The 25,089-nt window shown below is 37.9% G+C and overlaps 1 protein-coding gene across 2 annotated transcripts in view; it reads left to right on the top strand.

Moving 5' to 3' along the window:
* Positions 1-25,089, top strand: part of GRID2 (glutamate ionotropic receptor delta type subunit 2) — a 737,357-nt gene that overhangs the window by 414,440 nt on the left and 297,828 nt on the right. For both annotated transcript variants that reach the window (XR_011324830.1, XM_069784511.1), the window contains exon 3: positions 15,270-15,554. Coding sequence is in view for 1 of the 2 variants with exons in the window: in XM_069784511.1 (XP_069640612.1) it covers positions 15,270-15,554 (285 nt within the window). In the remaining variant the exon portion in view is untranslated. The remainder of the gene's footprint in view (positions 1-15,269; positions 15,555-25,089) is intronic.

Here is a 25,089-nt window from a genome sequence, read left to right as displayed (position 1 = left end):
GTATATGGCAGTGACCCCTTCCTGTTCATACCAGCTTGGAAAACCAAGTGGTATTGTAGATGGAAGTTATGGGGTGAAAATAGAATCTAGAAAGGTGGAGTGCCCTTTGGCTGGAGTTTTAAATGAATGAGGAAAGAAGCATGGCCATCTGTAACTAAGGGCAAAGTTGGACAAAAAGCGATCTTTGCCAGCCAGCAGTTTCTCCTTCTCTGTCACAGATGTCTGCCTCCCCAGTGCCAGGCTGTCTGCCTTTATGTAAAGGTTTCTTTGGTCTAGTTTGTCCAGGCTTACTTAACACCATAAGGACGTGATATTTAAAAATCCCCTCACTTGAAGTGGTCAGGTTTCTGATTTGCAGAATTGCTAACCCTCTTTATTTCAGCTGCAAGAAAGTGGTCATAGCCTATATTTTAAAACAGGTGCCCTACTAATTTTATCATTCTTCACGTAAGCAGCTTTCTCTATTAAGTGTATTGTTTTGTCTAATCTATTTTTCATAACAACAGTACTGTTAACAATTCCCTTTGCAGTTGTATCTATTAAAAATAAAACAATGGTATCAGTCCACTGAAACAGTATTATGTGCTATAGTTTTCCTTTGTGAAAGGAGAAGACACTTTACAAATATCAGTAGTCCCTAGCTCTGCAGTAGGATGTGCTAGTGTGAATCACTGAGCCTGTGCCAGCTCCTATTAACAGCAAAAAGACAATAACCGAAGACAGTGGGCAGTTTACATATTCTGCAGCCAGAGGAGTTTCTATTTCTGTTACACACCCAGGTATAAAAAATTTGCACATGAAGAAAGCTGTCCTTTAGCTGATAGAAACATGCAATACAGTGGCATCTCAGTATGTGCGTGATTACAAGGCAGTAGGATAGAGTCCACTGGAGATTGGGTCTCAGAACTAACCATGTCCTTGAAGAGCACATTTGTTGTTTTTGAGAAACAGCTGAATCAGATACTGGAAAAGATGATGTATGAGGATGGCTTGAGGTCTGCAGCCCTCTGAAACTTCCTCCCACCTCATAAGAGCTTTTATGGTATGTTTCATTGTTGTTCTCCAGTGAAATCTGCAAATAGACTTGGAGACCTTCCCAAGAATCTGTACATGGAAATACAAGGGAACTGAGCTCCCAGGCTCCTCTGTGGAAGTTAATGTAGAGGACTTTACTGTAAATCACGGTGTAGATAGAGGAATATCTATATAGTTAATTGTCTTTCTGGCAAACGCCAAAAGGTGTGAGGCTAACACACAAGTTCCATGGTGAAACTGTGGCTGTAGTTTTGTTCCACTGGAGAGGGTGAAGCACTTCATACAGGTCTCTGTGAGGCTCTATACCTGCATGTCCTTTGAAGAGAAAGGAAGTCTTGGGGAAACAAGGCCTTTCAAGATGGAGTTGGGATAAAGCATGTTGGTGATGCCAGGCCTGGGAGGCATTCCCAAGGCATTTAATGGAGTTGCAATCACAATTTTAGATTGCCGCAAAAACCTCAGAATCTTGGGATGCCTTAAGTGCTGACTGGCACCAAACAGTCCAAAAAATATGAGGTGATAGGAAAAAAAGCATTTCTTACTGGAAGAAACTATTGAGGTTGTTAAATTAGTAATTAGTGGGGAAAATTGCTTTAAGCAGGGTGTTTTACTGTGTTTCCAGGACCGTGTCCTTGTTTTTCAAATAGGGAGAGAACAGGGCTGGGTCTTTTTTTTGTTTGGGGTTTTTTTTCCTGTTTTAAATACCCTACTAGTTTCTCTTGTTTGCAAATCTTAGAGATGCATGAAGTTACTAGGCTTACTCTTTGCCATTCTTTATTTAAATGTCCCTGGATTTTAACACTGTTTGGTTTTAGCTCTAGAAATGGCAGTGATACTGAGAATAAGAGGATTTTTTTTTTCCTCCCTGCTCTGTCTCCCCTTTTATTTCTTTCTTTGGGAAGTGTGGTAATTTGACAGTCCTTATATGTGTTTCAAACTTCTGTGCAAATCATCATGGTATTTGACATTGCTCATCTGCCTTCATACAAAATAACAAGGAATGAAAGCTGCATTAATTCAAATGTCAATTTCAGGGTAGAAAAGGCTTTCATTTTCTATTGTGGGGACAAAACCACTGGATTTAGGGTCATCTCTTGCACTAATACTAAATATGTGCCTGTGTTAATTGAAGCTTTACAAAGCACTGACCTTAGACTTTTTCTGTGGTTGGATGACTTAAAGGCTTAGAAATGCAGGCAGCTTCCATAAATGATGGAGACTATGTTCTTAAAGTTGTAGCCTGTCTTTTTCTCTTGATCTTGCATTTGGCCCATGCAGCTTGTCCTGGAATATTGCTGTGCACAAGGAGAAGCTGGAGACGGTCATGTGACGTTTTCTGTGTATACATACACATTTGTGTGTATGGGTGCTGCAGACCTACCAAATAAGAAAATGCTTCATCTAATTTGTAAAAAAAATTCTGAGGTATTGACTACATTCCTATTAAAAATAAGCTGGTATCAAAAGCACAAGGGGGAATATAGTAGTTTGAAATTCCCCTGCTAACAAAGGAAAATAATTGATTGTATGGAACTTGAGAAATGGCAAAGTGTACTTGGCTTTCTCCTCACTAATTCATAGGCAAAGATGAGGCATAACTCTTGGAAAAGTCAGAAAACTTCACACCTTTCAAAACTGGTGAAATGAGATCAGGGCTATTTGCTAAGCTTAAGCCTCCTGTTTTATACAAGTTCTGCAGAAGCAGACTTGCAGACAATGGAATAATGTACTAGAATTATGCAAACTCGTGTTACAATGCATTTTGAAATTATTTACTCTTGGCAGCTAGTCAGCTGTAATTAAATTTCTGAAAACTGACCTTCTTCCTTTTTTCCATGGAATGCCTCTTGCAGCACACTAATGAGATGCTGTGGGAAAGGTAGGCAGTGTCTGTTCTTTGATCAGACCAGCCCAATGGCAGAAACACCATGTAGGCATTACTACAACGCCCTTGGCAGTGCTCATGTTGCTAAGAAAATTGTGCTTTACTGAGTCCTAAAGAAACAGTTTTGAAACTTCAGCATTTTTTCTGTTGTGCACACAGGATTCAAACAGCAGACTTAGGCATTTAGAGTGCCACTTACATATATATGGACCAGGCTTTTACTGCTTACCTAAGTACTGGGCAGAAAAACAGCCTTGTGTTTTATAACTCCAGCTTTTCAGATGTGCTGCTTAATCTGTCATATACTTCAGACATTGTGGTAAAATGGGAATAACTATACTTCCTTGCTTTCATAAAGTATTGGACATGCCTGAATTAAAAGAATACTGTTTATGTCAGTTCTTTTCTCTTTTGCCTCTTTGCTCTCCCACGGCATGTCATCTAGTACTGCAGATCAGATGGTGGTATGTAGTACTCTAGTGCCAGTTTCAGGGCATCCCTAGAAGCTATGCAAACTAAATGATGGTCGGTCCTTTTTTCCACATGGGTGCAGAACTCAGTACTTGGAGCTAAACACACAGGTGTGATGCCCCAGAGGCATTTGACATCTGAAGCAAACATGTCTGAGTTTTGTGCCTCCCCTGTGATGCTGCGTAGAAAAAGCAAGCTAAAGGGAGTGACGCTATTTGCAATCCGCAACCAGGGGCTCTCGATACAGTAAGCCTGGTTCCCCTCTCATTCACATCCGTTAGTTACAGGCCAACTCACTTGAAACTTGTGAGGTGATACCATTGCAAAATGAGTATATGTGCCAAGAAGGCAGAATCCTGTAGTGGAATCAATACACTTGATGTACAGAGATATTGTGGCAGTGCATTTCATGAAAGAGCTGGAGAAAGGGGAGAAAATCACTACATGAAATGCTGCACCCACAGGATTGAAGACTGCAATGAAGGAATAAAGTTGCTGGTATCTGAAGTAATGCAGTGAGCACTGGTGCTTAGATCCAATAGCAATTAAAACTTTTAAGAGAGCTAGGAAGAAAATTGTAACTTCCATTTGAGGGAAAAGCAAGCAAGTAGACTCAGCAGTTCAACTGCTTCACTCTATGTGGTGTTCCTGCAGCTGGCACTGCTGCCTTGCGCTATACAGGCTGTGGAAAACTACTTCTGCTCCAGGTTTGGAAGCTGAGACCACTTTTTTCCTTCCCACATGGTTTTGTGTTTGTCAGGGAGAGATACAGTTCTAAAATGCTTACTTGCAGGCAAAGGGAAGCTTTGCCTCTGATTCCAAATAGGATTTGTGTCGATTTCTGATAGTTGGTTGGGTATGTCTTTTGTTGGACACGTGTCTCTTCATTGTCAGAGATGGCAATCCTGTTTTATCATGGTGTTCATGGTTTTAGAACAACTGCTGCTTCCAATTAAGGTTAAGTATTTAGTATTACCCAAATTGTCCTTATTGACAACTGTGTATTTTCCATTTCAGAGTTATGCAAATTTCTTTTTCTGTGACATTGGAAAAAGTCAAGGGAAAAGAAAAGCTGCATTACCTTTTTTTCCTGGCATCTCTTGCAACCATTAAAGTCAAAGCAATCTCAGTAAAAGGTTGCAACTGGCACCAAAGGAACACTGCACCATTATTATTCCTGGAGTAAGAGAACAAAAATAGACTCTCAGGCACATTGTCTTCTCTCTCCTTCTCTTCACATGCTGAGGCTGCTGCCAAGCCCTGCTGCTGCTTTGTCTACAACATGCACCAAGTTGATTTTTCCTCAGTGCCCTTTTAACTGACGCATTTGTCAATGCATAGGCTATCTACCACTTCAGCTGTTACAGTATCACTGTCACCGGCCTTCTTGCTGTATCTTCTGCTCTCTTCCATTACTACCACATTGCAGCAACCTGCATTCTCCTCCTTGATGTCTAAATGGATTTATTACTTCCCAACTGCAAATCTCACTGCCTCATCGCTTACCAGCTAATGTTTAACATCCTCCTCTATGACCTCAAAGCTGTGGTTACATCCCCTTACTCTTCATATTCCTTTATTGTTGTTCCTTGTGAAAACCTATGGGTTCTCTTGCTATCCCCATGCCTTCCACTAGTACTGTTTTAACACTTCTGAATTAGTATATTCACTATATAAGCATTGCACCTTCAACCCTTTTAAAATGTGTTCTTCTGGGTTTCATTGTCTTATGTGGTAGTTAGTGAATATGTAGCTTATCTGAGGTTTTTAGGACCAATCATGCTGCATGTCAGATATGAAACCCTGTTGAGGATGTTTGTAAGTAATACGAGCCGAGATGCTGGGTTCCTCTGTTGCTGATACCAGGTACCCAGTCTGATACAAGTATATGCCTTTGTCCAAAACACCTGATCATGACTGTTTATTTCCCAGGAGCTGAATTTTGCATGCATGGTTCCTCCCCTCCCCCCTTAACTCAATACCTTATGATTTCCCTTCAGTTGAACACTGTATCTGTAATTTTCCTTGTGAAATGATTATTCCTTTATTGAATAATTATACTACATTCCCCACATCTGCTGGCATTTTGTGTTATCTGCCAAGACTTTGTCTCCCACCTACAGGTCTGCTTTTATTTACCTCTTTCACTCCCCATTATGTACATGCCTGTGTCTCAGTATTGTGGCACATGCCCCCCCCCCCCCCCCCCCCCCCATCCCTTGTAATCAACAGTGCTCTTACTCTGGGGTCGCTGCACATCTGGAACTCTTTGTCACTTAATCCCATTGTTGTAGGCCACATCGTCTTGCCTTTCAAATCTTTCGTTTTCATAAAGCTTAGTTATATTGGGCTCAGAACATAAAATGCTTTCAATGGCACACTAATGCACAAAACAAACAATAAAAAGCTGCAACAAAAGACTTTGTTTTCAGTCTTTGTGTATGTTTTAGCTTGGCATGGCAAACAATTTCCTTGCTCTGCTTTCTGACCTTGGGCAAGTAATTCCCCTTGGCACATCTGGTTTTTTTTCTTCTGTGAAACAGAGATGAAGATGCTGAGCTTCTTTGCAAAGCATTTTCAGAGCTACAAATAAAAAAGTGTTCTATAAAAGGTAGTTGATATTTTTATTCTTATGATTGTTATTCTGTGTGTCAGTCAGTGAAATAAGCACAATGTCTATTCTTAGCAAATAATAATGGTGATAGTTGTTTTGACTCGTCTAAGGTTTTCTTGAGTTGCTAATGGAACTGATGTTCTGAACTCCTACAGGCTTCTCAGTTTTTTCACACCCAGGTATTTTTTGCAACTGAGGTACTGTCTTCCTTGCTTTCTTTTTATACTCATACAAAGCTCTTTTATCTTGATGTAGAGTCTGTTTCCCTTTTTCATGGCAAATGCAAGATCTGGCCTTAGTATTGTTTGCTCTTCAAATTTCTCTGTTCGATTGACTTGTCTAGTAGAATTGCCTCTCTTCTTTCTTAAAAAAAAAAAAAAAGTGCCTTTTTTGGGCTTATGAAAATACTTTTCTCTCTCTACAATGCCATAAGAGAAAAAAAAAAAGTTACTCTATCATCCCCTTAGCAGAACATTCCCTGAACATTTGCTGTTTGCACTATAGGAAAGAAAGCTCTCCCAGATTGCTGTTCACAGATTTCTTTTCCTTTGGGGGATGGTCTTATTTCGAGCAGTATTGTTCAGTAATATCTATGCTTGGGAGAATGCCAAGCTCATCCAGGGCAGCACAGGCAGCTCTTTCCATTGTAGGGCTTGCAATTAAACTAATGCTACCAGCTGTGTGTTCTTTTGTCTGCCCTGGACTAGGTTGTGGTACTGTGCTTCACACTGCATCTCTCCAGCAGAGCCTGTTTCCATGCTAATAGTTTGGGCAAGAAAAGGGGAGCCATGAAACATGAGTATTCAGAAAAGAGAGGGGATGTAAAGGAACTTCTGGTGATGTGAATTATGCTAAGAAATGGGCCTTCTAACCCTGGAAAATATGGTTTGGGGAGGAACACAAATGTAATCCTTTTTACTTAGATCATGCAAAAGTGTTTTACAAAGGTGTCAAAGTATCATAATCACCAAAGCATAAGAGAAATCAGATTGCTCATCCAAAATTAGTCATGCAACAAAGTAATGGGAGAGGTGGGACCAGGATATGAGCCTTCAGATTCTCAGTCCAGTGCCAAGTCCTCTAGATCTTGTTGATTCTTGACATTGGAGGAGATAGGGTGAAGTAGGTGGGGAAAAAAATTTTAAAAAAGAAGAGGTGGAGGAGAAAACATGAAGAGAGAGAGCAAGTTGCTTTACCTGGCTGGAGCAGATCCTAAGGAGAAAGGGAGAACAGGCCATGGGAGGATGAAAGCCAATGTTCTGCAATGCTCAGGGGAAGAAAAAAGCACACAGGAAGGTAAAGTTAGATCCGAGATAGAAAGGCTGGAAGGGAAAATTGCCTGACAATCTGACTAATAGGTGGCAAGGAAAGTGTGATTTTTGTCAAATGGCATCAAGTTCTGTGTTTTATTCTCTTAACAAGAATGTTGCCCTGGCTTGTTTTGAGCAAGTCTGTAAAATGAGAATTGTTGATGCTCAAGGTTTAAACGGGTTTTGTTGTTGATGTTTTTTCCCCAGCACTTCTACACAGACTTTCAGAGAACACAGAGCTAGAGTAAATCCACATGATTTTGTCATGATGTTATCTTTTGATAAAATTGTCTTTAATTTTATTTTAAGCTGCTTTAAGACTCAGCCCTTTTGTTTCCATATAATTGCTGCTATGCAGCAATTGTCTGCTCTGCAGCAGGCAAGCTAGCTATTAAAAAGGGTATCAGACACTATATGCTGCTTAATAACTTCTCAAACAGTGCTGGTTAAGGAAATTAAAAGATTCAGTAACAGTGCAAGGGCAAAGATGAACAAAGTAAGGGATGGAGGAAGTTGCACAGTAGACCAAAGTAGTATATGCTTCATCATTAAATAGGTAATCAAGTGTAATCTAGTAATAGTTACACATGAAAGGAAAAGTTTTCATTTTGCTGAATGGATGAATGGAAATTTTTCATGCAACAGTTTGAGCAAGGATGCTGGTAGTAGGTGAGATTTGGCTTGTGTCAGTGAGGGATCAGGACAGAAAAAAAAGGATTTTGGATTCATTCTTGGAATCTAGACCTGGATTTCCTTGCATTTCTTATTTTCCAGTGGGTTACATTAACTTTGCAGATAGATATCCCTGTTGGAATGCCAGGATCCTAGAGGTCAATTTTGTGATGCGTCTCTAGCCCTTTCTCCAATGAATGTCACTGCCTGGCTTTAATTGACTTAACCTCCTTCTTTCCCTGCCCCTCTTCACCCATTAGCAGCCATATTGAACCTTTCTACAACAGTGCTGGCTGGCACAGTGTCCTCTTTCCAGGTCAGTCAGCACTACAGGCTCATCTTACCTCTCAGCTGTAGTAACCCTGAAAAGCTGTAGCACTTTCTGGGGGGTATACTCATGTTCATGTGCTAAAGGAGATGGCAGCTAAAGCTATCCTTCAGCTGAAGATTTGTGGCTGTGTAACTTCTTTAAAGTGTTGGGGTTTTTTTAAAGTTTTTCAAAGCAGTTCAGGCTTCTTGAAGGGCTAGGAGCCATCACTCCTCTGAGACAAAGCCTGGAAGCAATTGCTGAATACCAGGCAAAACCAGATGTGAAAAATATAAGTAGTTGTACTGCTGTTTCTCTGCTTGGTGTGGTAATCTGGCAAGACACATGCCCTCTGTGTGCCTCTGTAGAATTGAACAAGAGACATAGGTTGACTTGCAAGAAAAAAAAAAAAAAATCTGGACTTCTGTCCAAAAACAGAACTTGCGGAGCCTTCCATTTGGTAGCCTTTGCAAGCTGTGCTTCTTTCAAGCTCTTACATTGCATCCTGCAAGAGATGGTGTCAAAATATCTTTTGTGTACAAAGCTTGCCTCCCTCCAAACTTGTGAGACTTCTAGTTTATTTTTTCAAGGCTCAGATGAATTATTAAATTTTAATGTGATGGATTTAACGTTATCATAATCGGCAAAGCCTGTATACAGGAAGAAATCTGACCCAGAAAAGGCTTACAAAATGCTTTTCAACAAAGACATACAAAAGTGGTTGTGGTGTTTTGTGCAACGGAGATGCAAATGCTCTCTCTAGTAATATTTTTTACTCTTAGATATTAGAAGTTTGGATTATTTTTCCCAAACAAAGAAATCCCAAGGCTTAGGAAGCACAGCTGTTAAGACTCAAACACAAGTTTGTTTTACAGTCAGGACAAACTAAAATCCCTTAAAGGTTAATTACAAGTGAATTTAAAATACTGTTAGCAGTCCAAGTATAATGTAGTGGAGAAGAGGGGGAGATTGGCTAACATTTACAGAGAAGATGTAAATGAAGTGGCTTTCTATAATGCCATCAAGAAAAGGAACAGGATAGACTGTTATCTGCACTGTAGAGGAGAATATTCTTTAAATCCAGCCAATAATATTTTTTTTTTCCCCAATCTTACCCTTATTTCCCTCTGAATAGTTTTCAGGGAATATTAAAAACGTGCTGTCACTCATCTTGAAATAATTCAGTTCTAAGTCTGGGATGAACCATTGTGTTATGAAGGAAAAGTAATTTGCAAGAGCAGAACTGCTATCCAAAAGTGACTAAAAAGATTTATTGAAAATTTGAGGCCAGACTCACTTGATCATGGGTCTCATAATCACATTTTATCCATACTTCTTGCATCTGAGATTATGAACATGAAACAAAAAGACCTGTAGTTTATCTGTTCAAACTTCTTGTAAGTGTTTGTGGCTTTTTTCATTTGAATGCATTATCTTTCTGCAATGAGTTCATGAATGTTTTGGGACTGTTGTTTAAAGGTGACAAAGACCAAAAAAATTGCACTGTGGTTAGCATGGCCACTTGATGAGGAGGGAGCAGAACATCTCAGTGAAAGAAATCCAGACTTTATGCTTATTCCTTACCCTTTGCAGCAGGGGATTTGCATGTCACAGTCCCTCAGTCTTCATCAGCATCCTGAAACTAAGAAAGGATTTGAGGAGCAGTTAGCAGCATATTATTCTCAAAGTAAACAAGAAATAATAGCTTATATTTTCAAAGCTACATAGAAGTTCTGATTGCCTAATATCCATTTGTAGATGCTCAAGTCACCTGATGTTGTATTTTGCCCCTTGAATCAGCTGTTTATCCTGATTTGGATGTGGATTAGTACAAATAGGGTAATGGAAGGGATGATGAACTTCCAGAATACATTAATAAATCTGTAAATACTCTCTTCATGGCTAATGTATGGGGAAAACCTGAGGTTCTTATGGACTAGATTTTTCTCCCTGACCTCTGACCAGATTGTAGGTTCCTGGCTATTTTGTTGGAATGGGGAACAAATCTGAGTATCCTTCCAGGGAAGCTATGATCCATCTAGTGGTGAATTGTACAGGACCCAAAAGAGAGTAAGAAGAGAAAAAAAATGTTTCTGTGGAAAGGCTGTACTCGCCTTCTACAGAAATCAAGAGAACACTAATCTTGCCCAATTGTATGGAGCCCTCCTGGTTTCAGAGTCCTTGGAGCACTTCCAAAACACAGAGCAGATGCAGAGGGGAAAACAACTTTTATAACCCCTCAGTCTCCGTCCCAAAACAGAGATATCAGTGACGAGAGTTTTTTTCCCCCCAGCTTCACGTTCAGATAAATAGCTTTGAGGCACTGTTCTATGTGGGTAATATGTGGAAAACACCCAGGAGCACTGAGATTGAAATGATAACAGCTTTAAAGAGGACATCCAGGGGAATGACTTTGGGATGTCCAAGTCAGGCCCATGGGACCAGGACTCTGGGAACAGGGTTTATGTTGAGTGAACAGAAATTAAATCTATACTTGGTCAAACAACACTACAGTTCTGGAAGGATCCTGGTAGTTTCTAAATTATAGAAGATGAAAAGGACCCTAGAATACATCTCTGATTATTTAAAGGGATACTACCCACTCTTTATGCACAGTATTTAGCATTCTGGAAAAAATAATGTTAAGAGTTGGTCTGACTTACTCTAACTAGCAATTTAAACGGGAGCAAAATTAGGCTGTTACTGAAGACTCCAGACATCTTATACTATTTTTTTTTTTTTTTTTCAGTTTGGCTCATCAGTTTGTGGGTATGCGGGTGTTTTGTTATGATTTATCATCAGGAAGAAAAAGGGAGAAATAAGTAAGAAAATGCTCACATTCATAGCAATAGTTAAATCTCAGCAGTCCTTTTCTCTTTTTTTGGTGCTTTTTATTTATTCCTGCATCTGTTTTTAAACTTGCTCTTATTTATAGATTTTTTTTTTTTTCTGAATTACAGCAACTAGTAGTTATTTAAGGACCTACCATTGTTTCCATTTTTCAGAGAATACATTTTAAGGACACATTTGTAACCACAGCCATTTAAATTCTGCTTTGCTGGAAGTGCTTATACAAGCTGATAGCCTAGATGTAAATTATTTATTTCAAATTGCATTCGCTATGCTCTTTATTTTAAAAAATAGCATACTGAACACAAAAATAGGTTTTTTTTATTTTCTTTAGATGCCATGCCAAACTAACTTAGAATATATTTTACTCTAAAAGATTGCTTTTTTGTTACTGGCAATCAGCCCATCGGTGTTGGAAATTCAGTAACTTCGCATTTAGAGAAAGACAAGATAAGCTGAAGAGTTAAATGTAATGCTGGGTGCATGCCAGTGTGTGCTCTATGTGCTGTGTGCTATATGTGCTATGTATATCTACAATGGAGAAACATTTTAAATTATCTTATTTTATAGACATTCTTGATATTCTCTCTATGCCATGTGTAAAATGCTGTGATCAGTTTTATTCCTTTAGCTGGTGAAGTTCCAGTTTTTAATAGCATCTTCTATCTGGTGGCTGTGAGGGTGAATTAATGTCTGGACAACTTATGTTTAAACATAACTTACAGTATGGAATGGTAGTGTTTTACAAACACTATTACTAATTTTCTGTTCCTTCTTTGTTAAACTTGCAGTGGAGCTATGTCCAAGTCCATTTGAATTTGACATGTCTACTGTCCTGACTGAGGACTTAAAAGACACAGCAACATGTTTCTTTTTCTAGTTGATGGTAAACTAAGATTCCTTGATCATATTGGCAGTAGACTAAATAACAGCTTGGAAATACAATCTCTGAGGAGGTTGTAGTAAATTAAATTGCAACAGAGTTTTGAATGGCAAGATAGCATTTAAGTCCTTTTATATATAATATGTGAGTGTGTGGATTTTTTAATGCAAGTGGGACAAAACATAACTTGGATATTTCAGGATCAAGAAGGGAATACAACCAGGATTTAAAATATGTTTGAACTAGAGCTTTTAGTCAATTGATAAGAGACAGTTGAAATATTTGGATCACTAGGAAAAGGATTTAATAGAGCTTTTGTTTGTGAGGGGAGAAAAAGGGGTTAAGAAAACATATAGACCTCAGTCTTATGCTTTTTACCAATCAAATCTTCTGCTGGAGCCTACAGAAGTTCTGCTTGGCTAAGGAATGTATGAATATTGTACATGATAGTTTGACATATCGTCTAGGCTTTACTTTGTATATGTATATATTGTAGAAATTATATTTCTGTTCAAAGAATAATCCAGTCAGACTGACTCAGAGACAAACTCTGCAACTCATGCACTCATTTTCTGGAAAAGCCTGCCTCATAACAGCCCTTTCTCCAGCAGCTAACTCTCTGTGTATTAGTCTCTAAGTGTACAGGAATAAGGTCTATTTGTGAGCATAATTAAGTGCATATTGCCCCAATCCAGCACATGCAATTCTCATAAGCGTATCATGGAAGAAAGAGCCACACAGGCAACTTCAGTCCTGAGGCTATTGTAACAAATGTGGTGCAGTGTCAAGAGAGAAGATTTTAATCCTTTATTCAGTTTGTTTGCCAGTATTGGCATTTAGCCCTGTGGAGCTAAATGTTCCGTGCTGTTTTCTTCCCCTTCATGTTTCAATAACAATTTTCACAAAAAGCGTATTTCCCACTTCATAGCATTACTGGGAGTGTACTGGTTATTCTCAGTCTGAAAGTATGCCTGGAAATTTAGACATTTTCAAGTGATTTTTGTAAGCAGTTCGACTCTGCTATGTTTTTAAAAGTCATGTTTAAGAGACTGGAGGGTCACACTACATGTTTTATTTGAACAGGTGGCATCAGGACCCTGTAGACTTAAATTTTCGTTGAATTAAAAGCAGGCTTTTGCAAAACCTGACATCAATTTTATGAATCTATTGATATCTAGCTATAAAGATATCTACTGACATATAGATAGCTCCTGGTATTTATTGATGGATAGATCAATATATCAATAAAAATAGTTTGTTTCTCAAGCAGTAGCATTCTCACTGGGATATGCAACATAGATATTGCAGTACTTGGTGCAGGAGAACCATATCAAGAAAGAGATTCAGCATTTCCCTAAAAAGATAACTTGACAAGCCTTTTATCTTTGTTGAAGGTGATGATGAAGAATGTAACAAGCAGCATAAAAGATGAATAGCTAATAAGATTGTTTTGAAATGTTCTGAATATTAGAAAGTTGTGAGATACTGATAATTTTTTTCCAATTACCAATGATATTTGATATTTTTCTGAAAAAGGATACTTGTGGTTATTGAAAATGTATTACCTTTAACCTGAAGCCCAGAAGCTGGCCCAAAAGCTGAGCTATATTCAGAGCATGTACAGAGGGAACACTTTACCCTAAACCAAAACACTTTGAAACTTCTCTGTGGGAATGCTTACCCTCCCACATTTATCTGCATGAAGGAATTCAGAAGCGTTCCCATCAGATGGAGCCTCAGTGGCATCCTCTGGGAGTTCACCACAGCATGTTCCAGACCTCTGTATTTTAATGAGAAAAATGCACTGGCTTTAGGAGAAGGTGGTTCTCTGCATTCATGACCGCCTGTGCTGTCCTTTTGGCTACAAAGTCAATCTCCACTTGTCCTGAATGTGCAACTCCATTCCTCACACTGTAAATATTCCCATTGAGATCAATAAGTGTTTGCGAAGTAAAACATTACTCACTGTAGGAGCCATATGATAGGAGACAACAGGTCTGGTGCTAAAATATGTTTTTGTATTTTTAGGGGAATATATTCTCACATGTGGGTTTCTTGTTTTTGCCTGCACCTGCTGTGCATGCAGAATATTCCTGCAAAATAAGTAATCGCATAGTTTAGTATTAGATATTCATACGTAAATACATATTACTCTTTACCATCCCATTCCCTAATTTACATGTGTAAATGCAGGCTAACTGCATGTGTAGCTTTGCGAGTGGCAAATTGAGTATTTCAGAATTTAGCCTGGGGTGTGCTCTGGGGAATTATGCTACAAACCCGTGTTGTTTCTTCATTCAAGCTCTCAAGTCTGTTAGAAACCCAATATAAACACTTGACTCTGCTTTATTTTGCAGGGTAATCCTTCAAAATTACAGACCTAATCATTATTAATTCTTCTGATATTTATTGATTGCATTAACATTAATCATGATAAACGCCTTTGGCATTAATGTGGATGTCATTGGTATTGTACTTCAGACTGTCTTCTGTAACTAGCCCTCATTAACAGGAACATTAGTTACAAGGTGTTATCTTTTGCATAAGCAAGTTCATGCCTTTCTTATGGAAGTGAGGAGAGTAAATGTATATAAACTGTTCACTGAATTTTGAAAACATTTTGCTATCTGTAAGAGTAGTTTTTTTGTTGGGGTGTTTTGTGTGTTTTTGTTGTTTGTTTGGTTTTTTTTTTTTAAGAAAAATAAGTAGTTGCATAAGATTATTTCATATATCTTTTAAAACCCAAAAGCAACTCAGTTTTTGCTTGGACAAGTTAATGTACATAATCATATTCAGTTGTCTTCAAATGTTGACAGCAAGTCTGAGCTGTGATTTCTTCCAGTTTTCTCTGTATAATGCAAAGATCCTATTCATGGAGCTCTTGTGCTAGACTTTGAAGAGTGCTTATCTCTTTGGGTGGTCATGTTAATTCGGTAGCTGCAATCGGTTCTTATTCCTCAGAAGACCCAGGAGTGGGTCTCATTTTCAAGGGATAATTCATTTCTGGGCAAGGTGGACAGGGCAGTCTTCCAGCTTTCACCACAAGACAGCACAAAGTGAATAGAGAAGCCTTGTGATTTTAATGCATTTTAGGTCTGAATTACGCAATGTGCAAAATTTTATCCATATTTCACTTGATCAAACCTGTTGTGTTTCTATTCCCAGTGTCTGCATTTCAACACCAAAATAGGCCCTATGCACTGAACCACTCTCACCTCGAATATCGCTGTGTTTTATTACAGCCTGTGACCTGATGAACCAAGGCATCCTGGCCCTTGTCAGTTCCATTGGCTGCACGTCAGCAGGATCCCTGCAGTCGCTGGCAGATGCTATGCACATCCCTCACCTCTTCATCCAGCGCTCAACAGCAGGAACGCCAAGGAGCGGCTGCGGGCTCACCAGGAGCAACCGCAATGATGACTACACACTGTCCGTCCGCCCCCCTGTCTACTTAAATGATGTCATCTTGAGGGTGGTCACAGAATATGCCTGGCAGAAATTTATTATTTTTTATGATAACGACTATGGTAAGTATTTATTTAGCAGGGCGATTTTTGTCAAATCCATGATTCTGTTGAAAGCAGTCACATTACATCTTTATAGTCTTCCAACGGATTATGTTTTGCTTGTGAACATTTATAGTTCTGTCAGCATTTCACAGCACCTCAGGGAAATCTATTTCTAAAATCCATCAACATTTACAGGTTGATTTGATAATTTCTTTGAGTTAGCTGATAAATGGAGAACTTATCTGGCATTCTATTCTGCCAGTGTTTATGAAGCATAAAAATTTTTAGCAAGCTCTCTTGGTTTTTGGACTGTAGAAATATGAGATGACAATTCAAGAGGCAACGTGTAAGATTTTACGTTCTGTAGAATTCTTCATTGCATGGTGAATCTCTCCTGTTTGTTGGCATATATTTGATGGCCAGAAACTGAAGCAGTGGGTAATGTAGGTCAGAGGCCTCGGCAAGAATGAGCTGCTGTTCATAAATATAAAACTCGTAGAGAGAACTTCTGTAGAGTGAATAACTTCAGGAGGTGGGCTTGGAGAAGACAATGTTCTTTCTTTTTTGAGTTCATTCAGTGTTCCTGAAAGGTGCTGAATTGATGGTTGTTGTGTGATAGAGTAAGTGTGACAGACAGCAGCATCACAAGACTGCACCATCCAGCTCGATGACTCAGCTGAGTTCTGTACAGATATTTTCTATAGCTGAGAGGAGAGCTGGGCATATTTCTCTAGTATAGGTGCATTAGCTAACTAATTTTATGATCTTTTTTCTATGGAAAATTGCTTTGAAACCAGCCCTGTTTTCTTCAGGTGCATCCATTATTCATAAGTAATCATGACTGGTTTGGGTGAACATTTTAAAACTTGTTTTCAAAGTTAAATCTTTAATTTATGGAAAAAAGCTCACTTCAGCGATTTGCTGTGCATAATATCTGGTTCATTCAGGTCAGGTGTTATTGATTTTTGTTCCCTGGCTACATAATAAATTCTTAAATTAGAATGATAAAAAATGATGAAAAGGAGAATTCCTATTTATAACAAAGCAGCACCTAAAAGCACGAGCCATAGGATAAGGAACACGCGCAAAAAAACCACCCATCCAAAAAGCTTGCAGCAAAGAGTATTTTTGTTTGTGTTTTATGAGTTTATGCATTTAAGTACCAATGTACCTATGAAGAAGACCATAATCTTGCAGCTAAAAGGTATCTTTTTGCATGTATTTTTGAGTTTAAAAGCCTCAAACAAATTTTATAATTAATATTTTTGAATAATTATATTTGTAAATACTAGTTTTAAATTTTTCAAGTTTCATTCTTTAATTCGAGAATGCAGTTCAGACACCATGTCATTTTGTCCTTAATTTCTGGGTAAGAATCTCATTATTGTATGACTTCAGTAACACAGATGCCTGCCTGCAAGGAATAAATTTCAGACCAGTAGCTTATTCAGTGACACATCATCCACAGATGTGACATGTGGCAGATACTAAGTCTTTCTACCAGCCTCTATGGCATTCTGAATTCAGTAGTCTACAAGTAGTGCCATACTGGCTCTGGTCAGTGATCACTATCACGTACATCAGGAAAAGGTGCAAAAAAAAAAAATTCTGCAGTTAGTATATACTGAGCAGTCTGTCCCCTTTCTGACTGTTTGTGTGGTTTGGGTATTTGGGGGGGGGGGGGGTTGAGGGGGGTTGTGTTGTCTTTTTTTGTTGTTGTTTGTGCATGTGCATAGTTTGGAACTAATACCATATGTAGAAAGATTTTAAATGCAACCTGAGTTTTAAGTTAACCTGCAATTCTGAATAGGGTTATTATCTGTGCAAAGGTATAATGTTTCTTTAAATTGTACAAAATCCTTGATTTCAGCAGCCATCCTAGGGCAGCAAGCAGTTTCTATGTTCTTGGTTTGCTTCTTACAGTTTCTTTGTAAAATTTTATGTTGCTGATTTCATTGACTATGTCCTCCTCCGCTTTTAATAAGGAACAAGAGAGCAGCAGTTTCAGATCACCATCTCTAACCCGAGGCCTCTCTTGTTATTTCCATTACCATGAGAGTTGTTCTCTGTCTCTCCAATCCCTCTTCTTGCTTGTACTGGAATGCCTCTCTAATTCCTGACTACCCTGTTTCAGGTGAAATCATTAGGCTTGACACAGTATTTTGCCTGTTCTTAATTCTCTTAGCCAGTTTTTGATCTATGGCAATAGTTTTCTTTGTACCTGTGATGACATTATTTTCTTAGCAGTCCCCAGAGAGTAATATTGCCAGGAGTGTATTATAAATCTTAACAAATTATGTTGCTTTCTCCATTTTTCCTACTACATTATTGATATACTCAAAGTGTTTCCAGTATGTTAGCAATGCACATTTTCTCTTCCCAGGTACTGTATTGACCAAAGAGGGGCTTGCAGAGTGGGAGGGGTGGAGAAATTCAGAGCATGAAAAGAGGAGCTGCAATCACTTGTTAATGGATTATGGAGTGGAGATGTCTGAATTCAGTATGCACTCTGCTTTGAGCAGGAGGTTGGGCTATGTGACCTCCTGAAGTCCCATCCAAGTCTAATTATTCTCTGATTCTGTGATGTTTGAGAAAGCCATTCATTTAGATGGGTCTATAGAGGTGAAATACTTTAAAAAAAATTTTAAAAATCCCAGCATCAGTTTGGGTTTTAAAAAAGAGAGCTAGCCCAAGAACCCCAGAAGAGCTTGAGAAAGGGAATATTACTGTTAGCTTCTGTGCCTGTTTTAGAAAGAAATCAAGACTGGCCATGCAGACATGGGGTGGAAGTCCAGGGGTAAGCCATCCCATTCGTCAGTGTCGGTGCAGCTAAGGGCGGTTGCAATTCCCTCTGGAAGATCCCAGTCCCATTCCTCAGCTCGCCTGAGAGGATCTGCTGCAGTATGAGATATATTTCTTTTCTCAGCACATACAGACCTAAAATCAAATTCTGGTTGGAAGGTTTGCTCAGTTTAACTGCTTGCAGCATTAATATTAGACATTTTAATGTAACATTTAGTATTAAACATTAATGTAGGTGGGAGATCAACACTTTCATTAGAATTAAATTCATATTAGGAAGAGATTATTGATATGTTCTGCACAGTCCTCTGCAGAACTGACACTTATGCAAACAGAGCAACTCCTTGCCCTGGTGGGGTCTTTTTGTATGTGGTGATCTTTCCTTCTCAAGGTGCGTATCATAACATTAAGTAATGTCTGCGTAGCAGTAAATGGCACTTGAGAAGTAATGGGAATATAGATTCTGATATGTGTTAATTCTCCGCCCCCCCCCCCCCCCCCCCCCCCCCCCAGTGTTGCCATCTTTTTGTAAGTTAGAAAACATGAAAATGCTGTTAGACTGACTGGTTCAAGCAACCAGGAGAATTCCAATACTTTCCTTTCTGAGAAATTATTTTGTATAGTGATTTGATTTAATGATTTATAACAAAATACTTTAGCTGTATTACTCAAATTATTTCCAGTAATAATTTCACTCTGTGAAAGAAAATGTGCCTTTCGTATTTAAAATAAGTTTTCGTACAGTAAAATTGAGCCATATCCAAAGTAAATACTGTGCTAAACCAGATCCCTTGCACGTTTAAAAGAGGCTGCAACCATTTATGTGTCAATTTATCAATATCATAGTTTTTTAATCCGATGAATTCAATTGGTTTTGATTTTTATCTAGCAGTCTATCATAGATTCATTTTCATTATCAGAGAGTTAGAGAATTGTTTATAATTGGAAATGTGTCCTTCTGCAGGGCCAAGAGTTAATTCCCCAATGTTATCCTTTTTTGAATGTAAGTAGATGAGTATATTCAGTTTTAACATTTTAACACTACTTATATCTAAATGCTAGAAGATTCAAGTCTACTTAAAGGTTCTTTATCAACAGTTAAAGTCTTGGAAGGAAGCAATTCTTTCATTAAGTCATAACCAGCTGGGTGTTAAAGAAGTGATGTAGGAAATGCATTTCTGAAATAATTGACATCTAAGTTTTTAACTGATGGGTTTTTTCCAAGTAAAATTGTAGGTAGGCTGACTATTCTAACACAAAACAAAAGATACATTGATAACAATCAAAAAAAGTATTTTGCCACTGTTGACTTAGTTAAGCTGAGCAACTAGTGAAAGATTTTAGTACAGCCATAGTCTGTTGTCAGTGGTAGAGCCTTGCCAGTAACAAATACGAGGCTAACACACAGTAACAGTTGATGAGTGAGGAGGTGAGAAAAGAGAACATTTTTAACTTGAGTAGACTTAGGTGATGTTTGTTTGTATTTCATTTACTACGATTGTAACTTTACTGTATAAACTCAGATGAACTTGTAAAAATCAGAATGAGTTGTCTTTTCCCCCATCCTTGCTCTCTGCTGGGGATGATCTAGATCAAACTCCCAGTGAAAATAGTGCAGTCAGGCTCCTTGTATTCAGTGTGTTTTGTTCCTTGAGGTAAAACAAGATAAAGGCCTGCCCAGGACATGAAATCTGATGTTTCAGAAAATTTCATATGAGGATATTAAAAGTGTTCAAGGACAATTCTGTGCTTCTTCAAATGCCATTAAGGACAGTCTTCCTGAAGAGTTAAAGAGTAGGTGGCATGAAATGCAGCAAAATTATGCAGTAGATTGATGCCTTTCTCAACCTGCTATTAAAATTACTATCCACACAGTATGTACAGGCCAACTTTACTTCATTTAAGCAGCCAAATCGGCTCCTACTCTTTTCATTCTTGACTGCTCAGCTCAAACCATAGGATCACTGTGCTGCAGAGGGTAGCTGTGTATCTCCTTCTTACAAGCAGGTGTAGAGACTGGGCAGTTCCTCCACTAAGTCTCTGAACTCTTCCTTAGGACCATCAGCACCCTTCTCAGTGAAGGCATTTTCAGACTGGACGCTATAAAGGTATAACTTATACCTTTGGAAACTGCAAAGTTTAGATTTGTAAAAAGAGACACTGACAGCTGTAAACGTTTTGAGCAAGCTTTGCCAAGTTATTGCATCTTTACTTTATGGTTTCAAGTTCAAAGCAAACAAAATGCAGCAAATCCTGCCTCGCTCACAGACTGGCATCTGACAATGGCCAGTCCCCAAATAGTAATGTGAAAAAGACCCTTACACATTGAATCGCAGAGGAAAACAAATTACATAGTCATTTGAGATCTGAATGTGTGAGCCCAGGCTATATAAGCAGAGTAACTGATCTAGAATCCCAGCATATTGTTGGTTTTTATGTCTGTGGTGTACCAACCAGGGGCAAGCTTGTGCAATTCATGTCTTACTTTTCAGGCAGTTTACAGTTCACTGTATTTTCCAGGAATATGTAGATACTTTTCTGTAGTAGTAAATTCTTTATGAAGAAACCAGTCAATAATTGCAAGACCATAATTGTGAATTTTGTGCAATTTACAGTGTAGGTATCTCTGCATTTCTAAGATGAAAGAGAGAAAGTCTAGCTGTTTGAAAACATTTTTTTTTAATGTTTTGTTGGTGCCGAAGCAGATAGAAAGATTCTGCACTTTATCTAGAAAGGTTGGGGGAATAAGATTGTTTCTGGAGAATGAATTTTGTCTTATTTCCTATTCTCTTTTATAGTGGTGGCAGTAATATTTTAAAACCCCTTCTGTATTTTATATTAAAAAAAAAAAAGAAACCCCACTTCTCTCTCCAAATTTCTGGCCTAACCTTGTGTTTTTTCAACCCAGCATGCCTTTGATATGCAACCATCACTGTTGATTTATGTGATATTTACTCATTCCAGGACTAAGATAACTTTGCTTACAGTTTTTTGACCTTCCTACTAATACTGTTTGTATTTGGCCATAGATATTTGCCATTCCCTTAGGTGGTAATTTAATTTTAACTTTTGTAAAGAAAAGAAACAAAATAAGCATTAAGGCTATGAAGGGGATTTGCTCTGTGATAATAAAGGAGGTGTTCCCATAGCAAATGGAGGTTGAAGAAGTAATTGAAGACTTTGCTGAAAGAGAAGGGAGGAGGTTAGCAGCAGGAAAGAGTTTAGAGGGCATCTGTCTTGCAGAAATTTCCTCATGGATTTCCCTTCTTGTTCCTCAGCATACGCAGATGTTTCGGATTATTTGTGCATGATGGATGAAGGCAGTGGTGTGAGGTACATGGTCACATCACTAAAAAGATGTCTCAAGCTCAATCTGAGGGAGGATTTTGGAGAAAGACACAAAATAAAATACAGTCTCAAGGAGGAGAGCAGTAACATCTGTATTACTGAGGATTCTAGCCTAAGAGGTCTGTGAAACTGTGAAGATAAAAGAGAGCATTCTCCCTATCCCTTCCCTAGGAAGGTGGTGGTTTTCAAATAAATTGAGTGTCATGCTATAGGATTGGAGTACTGTTCTTTAAAGATCCTGAAAAAGGAGGAGTATATCTGGAACTCAAAAGGCTTAGCTGCTTGCAGAAAGGCTGCCTCCTGTGTTGTAAAAGGGGTGATATTCTGAGATTATGCCCATCTGTACCTATGGGCCCTGGATTCCTAGCATCTCCTTTAAAAACCATGTAGAGTAAGTAATTCCACTGACACTTTCCTGCACACACATTTTCCAGAAATAAATATATGATGACCACTGACAAAGATGTGCTTGAAAACATAACATTTTCAAATCATTTAAAGTTTTAATGCAAGTTTAATAAAGATTCATAAAAGAATCATGCTCTCTTTAATCGATTGCAAATGCTTATAATTACCCTGAGGCTGTTTTCAGCTGCCTGATGACTATAATATTCTCAAGTCTGTCTCCAGACGGGCTTAAAACTGTTTATTACTCATCTGGCTCTTTGCCAACTTCCTGTACTCATTTACTTCACTGTGCCTCAATAAACATATAATTAATTCAAGCTTATTATTGAACTTTTTTCTTTTCCACTAGTATTTATTATGTCATCCAGATAAGGAAAGGAACATGTATTTTTCATCTGTGTAACTTTAATATGTCTCTTAATTATATTGCAAGTTAGCAGCTGTTTGTGAGAACTTTCATAACAACTTGCTTTTGCTGATTGACATTACCACTGGAAATTGAACATATATTTTGGTTGAGCCTAAAATTATTAAACTTCTGAGACAACTGAACTATTCTATAAAATTTCTGTAGTGGAACAATGGCCATGTTTCTGCTTTGTAACCACGTAATAGTTGGGGAAATGCATTCCAGGAGCTATAAGTGAATATGTAGAAAGATAAGAGAGGGTTTGTCATTTGCTCATGTTGCTGTATTTAAGGATGGAATGGATAAAGTATTCGAAAGTTTGGCCTGACAGCCATATGTGTTATGTCAGTAAGGAAGGAAGACCAAATTTTTTATTATATTTAGAATTTCGGTGCTGAGGTCAAAATAAAACTGTAGGTGTTTTCCTAATACCTGTGTAATGGGTAATTGCTGTAAATGAGGTGCTATCTTGACGTTTTGCAGAGGTATGAGATTTCTTTCGTATATGCACAGTCTGCAAGTGTTCAGAAGAAAAGTGACTTATTATAAGAATATTTGAATACTTGAACTTTGTACTGATCTCCACTACTGTTTGCTAAGTATTTTTCAACTCTCAACACATTGTTTTAATATCTTCTCAGAAGTATTAAAATTGATTTTGTAAACTGGTATTTTGACAGCTAAATAAATGAACAGTTATCAAATGAGGAAACTATTGAAGAAAGTACTTTGCATGTTGAATGGAAGAAATTACACCACCATTGGAAAAATGACATAGGCATAACATCGCAAATGTCAGGTAGTATCATAAATTGAAAAGAAAATTTCTCTCTGAGAGTTTTAACCAGTCAAGAAAAAGAGGAAGCAGAGAGACTGGAAAAACCCAGAAAATATTTATTGCAGTATTTCTAAGTCTTAGTTTATCAGCATTGCTTTCATAACTTATGTTCTTCACAGCGCCAGTCCACTCATAAAATATTCCTGTTTCTACAGTGTAAAGTTTTAATCAACTGAAGAGATTATTGAGTAGCAGATTGATGCACAGTCAGAGAACAATTTGTCTTAAGTAAGATTATAACACACATAGTCACACTTGGTTTATTACCAGGAAGTCTGCAAGGACAGTCTCTTTGCTATTCCTCACCACCTCCTTGGAAGGGGATGCATGGTTCCTCATGCTTATGAAACCCAACAGGGAGCGGTAGTGATGTACAGGGAGAGTTCGTGTATCATACCGACAGAAGTATAGATTACTTGCTATTAAATAGAGGCATATATCTAGGCAGAGATATAGAGCCCTGTTGTACAGTTGTACAGGATTTAAGTGTAATTTTTCAAGTTTGGCATGATTTTTAACAGGAGAATAAATGCTGAAGATATACAGCACCAGGCTCTAAGCCATTATCATCTTTGGGGGCAGTAGGCAGGGAAATTTTTTTTTTTTTTGCAAGAGGTTGTTTTACTCAAGGGCAACTCGTAGAAGCCTTTTGGAAATCTCTAATGCAAACTGTAGTAAAAAAGAAACTGAATGAAGAGGTAGAGAGCATGTCATACAGTCAAAAGTACATGATTATAGGATATATTGCCTTGTCAGCCTCCATGAGTGAGAGGTGATCACAGTCTGACTCCCTTTCTTTTTTTGAGAAGCTAAGGTAGCAGCTGATACTCTTAAGGATTAGTTCTAGCTTCAATTTTATTTATCTTTTTTATCCTTTGCTTTTTTTCCTCTTTCTTTCCAGTTAAAAATACTGAGAAACTTAAAGGAAAAATCTTGTGTCAATCACTAGTAAGGTTGGAAACTTAAGTGTTGCAGGATTTGAAAACTGCAAAAGTTAATATCTCTCCCCCAACATTGATTCAGCTACTTGAGACTATCTATGTTGATTTTTCTTATTTAATGGATAATCTTTAATAATTGATACATGGTGTGAAACAAAAAGTAGCTAATGTAAATGACATTTGGATGATCCTTTAGAATAAGTATTACGTAGACATTGCAGTGGTGCAACAGTAGTTCACAGCAAACAACAAAATTGAAGTTACTTGCTTTTATTACAGTTCAAAATGGAAACATCTTTTAATAAAAGTATATAAGTGTATTTTTCTTCCTTTTTCTCAACTGAATGATATTAAGAAATCTGAGAAAACTTGTTGTCTTTTTTGGGGATGTGAGAAATTTCAGAAAATTGCAAGCAAGGGAGGAAAAAACAGTCATTCTTACCATTTACAAATTTTAATTTTCCCCCAAGAAATATCATCCCCACTTGTTAGGTTCCAGAAATTTTGATAATATAAATGAGATTACATAGGTAATTAAACATTTGAGTTTGAATTTACTTGTAATGTGTTTGAATTACTGCTCTATTATCTGAAGCTAGATCACCCAGCTGAAATAGTTCAGATAACTGCTCCTTTGCAGTTCCCAAATGCTAATATGAAAGAGTTATGTGGATTTTTTTTTATTTGTTTGTTTTACTTTGGAGGTTCACTGAATTTCATATAAACTGACTAATGAAAGGGAATCCCACTGCTGTGAAAGTAGGGTGAAGGACTGTTATCGAATCATCATGCTAAATTGTTGTTTTC

Source organism: Haliaeetus albicilla, chromosome 1, assembly GCF_947461875.1.
Source record: "Haliaeetus albicilla chromosome 1, bHalAlb1.1, whole genome shotgun sequence".
Classification (NCBI taxonomy): Eukaryota; Metazoa; Chordata; class Aves; order Accipitriformes; family Accipitridae; genus Haliaeetus; species Haliaeetus albicilla.
The sequence above is the reverse complement of the archived record's forward strand: the minus strand, read 5'-3'. Positions and strand labels throughout refer to the sequence as shown.